A 6,646-nucleotide genomic window follows, 5' to 3' on the forward strand; every position below is an offset into this window, starting at 1 on the left:
TCCTTGTTAGTAAGGACACTTGTATAATGACTCCTGTTTTTTCTTCTTTTTTTGTGAGGGAGCTTTATGTAACCTCTTTCTTCATCATTAATAAATTTAATATTTTTAGCCAAAAAAGAACAAAAGTATAGATATTGCCATTGTTGATAGCTTAATAAAACACATGATAAGTTGTAAACAAAACCAAACTAATTTGTATGTCAAAAAAACAACCAAACTAATTCTTATGATTTATTTTTGTCTTTTTTGTTTTGCAGCAATAATGGGAAAAAATAAGAATACAATTTTAAATATATACATATTTTTTCTTAAATATAATTTAAAATAAACAAAATTGTTAATTTAATTTTAATTTTATGTTCAATTAAATCAAAATTTATATTAAAATATTAATAAGTAAATAAAAAATTTAAAATAAAAATAAAAAAAAACATTTTTCAATGTAATTTGAATTTAAACATTTTATTATTGCACATGGTGCAAGAAAACACTTTGTAATGTATACTTTTCTTCTACAAAATGACCATACACCCCTAAATTTCGTTTATCCAAACAAGCGCTCCCACACCTCTTGTTGAATCCTTGACTTGTAGGTCCATTACATTCTTTTTTAAACAACCCATTACATTCTTATACCTACCCTAAAACATTACCTCAAAGGAACCCCTAAAGTTACTCAAAGTTTTGAGTTGACCCCATAGTTAAACACTCACACCACATATCGAGCAGCCTTTTTTTATTCACATCCTAAATCTCCTCTCAGCAGCAATAACAAGAAGCCTTGAGACACCTTGTGTCCACATATCATACTCCCTCTGGCTCTTGCACTCGAATTCTACATCACCTCGCAGAACCGTCTTCAAACCGAAGTATCTCAGATCATCTCCTCCCTCTAGCAAATGTCGTCCGGGCCAGGCCGGGACATTCTTGATCACTTCAAGCACAATGTCTGAAGAAAATTGGAACATAGTTACATCGAAAGAGTCTTCAAGTTCACATTCAAAAGAACAAAAAAAAAGGTCAAAGATTGAGGGCCACTTTGATCTTATAAGTTACTTTAGTTAGACACAATTGCTTTTTTTTTTCCTTTTTCTTCTCAAATCCCCAAATCCAAAGCAGACCCACATCAAAATTTTGAATTCTTTTTACCAGGGTTCACATTAAAATTGACTCATTGCCAGTAGATAGTGACAAAAAGTTAAAGCTTTCAACTTTGGTACTATGAAAGGTACAACCTAAAAAATAAAAAAACATTCTTTGTTTTAAACCCCATTAGAAGAATCATATTTAATGTCTTGGAAGGAGTTAGATAAACCTCCTATCAATTTAAAAATCGTGTGTTAAGAAAAGAGATGTTATATGTAATAGAGTAAATATCTCTTACTCTTTTTCTTCTTGGTAAATGTTTTCCCAACATACTTGCTCTTCATCTTCAACATAACCTACAAGTTTAGTAATTAAAAAAATCAGAATTGTTGAAAAAAAAATCAGAATTAAATAAGATGATTCATTCTCAAAGAAGATGCTTAAGCAAAAGACAAAATGTGGATCCCATAACTTCATTATCATCATCATTGTCATAACGAATGCTTTTTTTTATTAGCTTTAGTTTTGTTTCTGCTTTCTCTTCTTTTCCTGCCATTTGAAATTATCTTTTTGTGTGTTTCATATAACAAAGTTCATATCCATGTGAAGTAAGCTAAAGATTCCCACTGATTTACAAATAATTTGACAATCTTTTTATCTTTTCATTAGATCAACGATCATTTCTAAAGTGAACAAGTTACGAGACACCATAAGAATAAACCTTTACCTGATTCGTCTTGTTGATGTAAACAGAGACTATTTTCCAGTGGAGATCACCTGCAAAAGTAACAAAAAAGCATCAGATCACAAAAGATCCTATAACTATAACGTAAACAAAAATAAAAAGACGTGATAATTTTTGTTACCTTTGCGAGTACGTTTGAGAAGTTCACAACCTCTAGCGAGCCATTCTCGGCTACAAGTTCCCAAGAAATTATCTTCTTGTATAAGCTCCCCGCTGTGACTACTACTTGAGCTTCCATTGCTACCATTATTAAGGTTGCTGCATCCTCCAGAAGTTGTGAGTCCTTTGTCCATTGGAATCACTGATGCAATGTTCCAAACTTCCTTCATGGCCCTTGCCTTTAGTGTTGCCACTCCTCTTAACGCTGCACCAGAATATAGTCAAATTACCAAAACATTTACTTTGATCTCTGCATAAATTTAACTCTTAAGCTAAACCCTAAGATCAGTTATTATGTTTTATTCATCAAAATCAAAACTTTATCGAAAACCCAAAATAAAAATTCTTGAAGCTACTAAACCTGTGGCTGCACCGGCGGTGAGTGTCATGATATCACCGGCAGAGCGAACATTGACGGCGGAGCTAACAACATAGGCCAAATGCTCTCTTTCAGCTCCCATCACTTCAGCAGCCTCCACACACTGAGCAGCCACAAGAGTCGCGGCTGAAGCAACAGCCATGTCGGTTTTAGCCATCTGCTCATCCTTCCCGGCGCTCGAAGACGCGGCGGTGGCTGCTGCGATAGCGGCTACAGCTGCAGCCACACCGGCGACGGAGACAGCAGCGTGAATCTGAGCGTTGTGTGCTCGAGTCTCCTCTTTCTTCTTCTCCCTCCGGTCCTTAAGCCACCGTCCTACAGTCTTGGATTGTGTAGCTGTGGCGGTTATAGGTCCCGGAGTAGTCGCCGTTGAACGGAACTGGCAGTTTATGTTGTTCAGTGAACTGTTGTTTGCTCGAATAAACTGCTGCATAGTAATTCAAATTAGGGATTCGCCGGAAATGGATAAAGAAATCAATGAAGCCAAAACTAAAAAGGAATTGTCATGGAAGCGTGATGAACAAGAAAAAGACAAAAATCAAATCTAGTAAATGAGATTGCTTTCGACCAAAGTGTCACTAAAATAATAATAAAAATTAACAACCTATATTTGTTTCACAAAATAAATTGGTTTCCTTTTTCAAAAAATAAAATAAAATAAAAATGAAATAAATTGGTTTATTTAAAATATTAAAATGCAGAATATAATTTATTATACATTATCCACCAGTTAAATATGATCTCTGGGTATGCTTGAATATTATAAAATCATATAAAATATGTAACAATTTATATTATAAAATAAAAAATACTTATAACACAATTTATATTATTAATTAGGGAGTTTATTTCAATAAATTGTTGTACTTTTACCAAATATACTATGTATCTGAATATTTTTAATCCTCGGAAAGCCTAGTGGAGAAAAACATGATCTCTGGGTATGGTTGGATAAAGAGAAAGGTGTGTTATTTCACTGTCTCTCATGTACCCAAATTGTCAGTGAGGCAGTAAAAACTGAAACATTTACATTGAGAGAAACACAAAAACAAAAGTTTCAGAATCTCAGAAAATGCTTTACTACTTAACAATAAACCCAACATTTCACCAAAATGTAAGTATATTATAGAGAAAATAAAAACCTTGATGTCGTCGGATTCTGGAGGAGGACTGTCGGTTAAAGAACCGTTGAGAGGACCACTACTACTATGTGAAAGCCGACCAGATGTTCTTGGTGACACTTCTTGCTGCAAAAAGATGATGAAGATGAGACAAAAGGAGAATCAAGAAAGAGATGACGACAAAATACAAGAACTTGTGATTATGTCTTATAGGGACCCAGAAAGCGAGTGTGTAGATAGTTTATATCTAATCATATTTTTTTCCGCTCTTTTCTTGTTTGATTAATTATTATAATTATTGCGCGTGAATATACTAATAGATAAATTCATGAACAATTTGAAACTAGATTTGAGATATTTCTATAAAAAGACAGAAATAAAGAATCTGAGGACAAGAACAAAAAAGAAACTGAAAGAGATTATCTCTGTCTACATCTCGCAAAAGTAAAAGTTGCTTAGGTTTGTCCGTAATTACTCTGTTCTTATCTAGAACAAAAATAAAAAATAAAAGAAGAGGGAGAAGAGACTCACAGATTGAGACAAGATACGATCCATCACCATTTGAGAAGTCTCTGAAGAAGCGAAAGAGAAAGGGTTTCCGGAGACAAGTCCGCTCTCCTCCGTATCACCGTCTCTGAGTATGGGTTCTTCTTCGGTTTTGGAGAGGAGGTTCTGAGGATCAGAAGGTGTTAAAGCCTTGGATACTTCGAGAGCTGAGGCGCTCCAGGAGCGAGCGAGGAACTCCATAGGCTCAAGCGGCGTCTCCGGTGGCCGGTAAATCGGATCGGGTCTCCATGTTGGAACCATGGATCTTTCCATTTTAGACAGAGAGTGAAGGAAGCGAGATAGTGGAGGGGGAGAGAGAGAGAGGGTGTGTGTGTTGGTTTGAAATGAGAGGTTGTCAATGGAGTGAAATTTATAGTGACAACAAAGCTATTTGATCACTATGCTTTTTTCTGTCCGTTTTATTGCTTTCTCTCTCTCTCTCTCTCTCTCTCTCTCTCTCTCTCTCTCTCTCTCTCTCTCTCTCTCTCTCTCTCTCTCTCTCTCTCTCTCTCTCTCTCTCTCTCTCTCTCTCTCTCTCTAGAAAATTAGCTAATTACCCTTTATTTTACTTGAAACAAAATTAGTACCAAACTATCGAAAAATGTTTTTGTTTTATTTTAATTGCCCAATGTCTTTTCCTATGATCTGATAATATTAGAGATAAAGTGGAACTTATAACATTCCTAGTTAGCAAAGACGGCAGAAGACGAAATATGCTTAAAAACGAAAGTCCCCCGAAACAAAGAATATATACAGAGAAAATCAAACCCAAGACACTAGACAAAACGGCTTGAATCCTAAACAACCAGAATAAACTTCACATCCACATAATTTTCTAACTTCTATAAGAGAGCTTACTAAAAATGCCTTCAGCCAAACACCAGTAAACCACTTCTTCATAGAACAAAGAGGAAACTCCTAGGAACCAAATTATATTTTTTCTTAGTGGGTTAATAACAGTCTTTTTGATTTTCAGATACTTTTACTATACTCATTTTATTATATTCTATTCCACTATATATGAGTTACTAGATCTTACGGTTCGACCACAAGTCTGATTCGGATATAAAAACTCAATGAAAACATTGTACCCGACTGAAATAATAATAATAAAATATCTTTAAATATTTTAGATATCTAATAATAAACATAAATTCATTTAATATTTGAGTTTACGGTCACCAAAAAAATATCCGCGCTTCTTAAGCGCGGATCAAAATCTAGTTTGTATTTTATAATCATGGTGCATAGATGAATTATTATAAACTTTGTACTTAGGATTTGAAAAAATACTATACCTAAAAGTTTAAACTAAACACAATCCGAAATAAAAAAAATTGAATGAAAAGTAAAAAGAAATGAAAGTCAATTGTTACTAAATTCGTTTTGTTTTTCAATATCACTAATATTTTTACAATTTTCTTGTTAAAAATTATAATAAAAATTAATAATAATAATAAGACTATTAAATAATATTTTTAATTTATTTTTAAGAAAAATTGTTTTTATTATTTTAGTATATATATTTTTGATTATGAGATAGTTTAACACATATCACATTTTTAAATATATAACTGACATGTGTCACAAACATGTTAATTAGCAACATTGAAGAACCGAACTTTATATAATAAGATAATAATAATAAAACCATTAAATAATATTTATAATTAATTTTTAAGAAAAATCATTTTTATTATTTCAGTATATATATTTTTCATTATGAGATTTTTTAACACATATCACAATTTTAAATATATAACTGACATGTGTCACAATCATGTTAATTATATTTCCATTAAAATTTTAGAAAAAGAAAATTATATTAAATAAATTATTTTCAAATCTATTTTTTTAGGATTTTGAAAAAGGAAAATTTCTAAAACATTACTACTGAATATTTTTTAAAAAACTTTTACTATTAAATAATTTTTAAAAGTAGTTTTTTCTCAAAATTCGTTTTTATTATCTTGTTATATATATTTTTTAATCATTATATATTAAACACATGTCACAATTTTAAATGTAAAATTATTATCAAATAAGTTTTTGGAATTATCTTTTGATTAGGATTTTAAAAAGAAAAATTACTCTTAAATAATATTTATAGTTACTTTTTAATAAACACATGTCACAATCTTAAAATATATAATTGACAATTGCCGCGATCATGTTAATTAGCAACTTTAAAGAACAAAACTTTATATAATAAGATTTGCAATTATCTTTTGATTAGGATTTTAAAAAGGAAAATTACTGTTAAATAATATTTATAGTTACTTTCTAATAAACACATGTCACAATCTTAAAATATATAATTGCCACGTGTCGCGATCATGTTAATTAGCAACTTTGAAGAACCAAACTTTATATAATAAGATTGGATCGATTGATATTTTCCTAGACTTTGATTTTGTTCAGACGATTATCGCTAGCAATACAAGTAATTATCTGGACAACTAGTACCAGTCTCACGTTATATATATGGTTCGTACCTAGTTAAATATATTTTGTTGACAATTAAAAGTTCATAATTTTAATATGCTGTTTACAAACTAACAAGCCTATACACAGAGCCGGCCCATGGATCAAGCCAAGGAAGTAGTAGTT

At 31.6% G+C, this 6,646-nt stretch overlaps 1 protein-coding gene across 2 annotated transcripts; it reads right to left on the reverse strand.

The window, feature by feature from the left end:
* Nucleotides 1-443: 443 nt before the first annotated feature.
* On the reverse strand, nucleotides 444-4,445 carry LOC106360611 (VAN3-binding protein). 2 transcript variants are annotated; one of them, XM_022689822.2, is made up of 7 exons: nucleotides 4,022-4,445; nucleotides 3,512-3,616; nucleotides 2,352-2,793; nucleotides 1,953-2,195; nucleotides 1,814-1,863; nucleotides 1,385-1,442; nucleotides 444-949 (listed from the first exon to the last, which is right to left on the reverse strand). In XM_022689822.2, the coding sequence occupies exons 1-7, from the start codon at nucleotides 4,307-4,309 to the stop codon at nucleotides 741-743; spliced, it is 1,395 nt and encodes a 464-aa protein (XP_022545543.1). In that variant the 5' UTR covers nucleotides 4,310-4,445; the 3' UTR covers nucleotides 444-740. The 2 variants fall into 2 exon arrangements, with proteins under 2 accessions (XP_022545543.1, XP_013655687.1); XM_013800233.3 differs by having other exon boundaries at nucleotides 2,352-2,796.
* Nucleotides 4,446-6,646: the final 2,201 nt, after the last annotated feature.

The sequence above is a fragment of the Brassica napus genome, chromosome A8 (assembly GCF_020379485.1).
Source record: "Brassica napus cultivar Da-Ae chromosome A8, Da-Ae, whole genome shotgun sequence".
Taxonomy (NCBI): Eukaryota; Viridiplantae; Streptophyta; class Magnoliopsida; order Brassicales; family Brassicaceae; genus Brassica; species Brassica napus.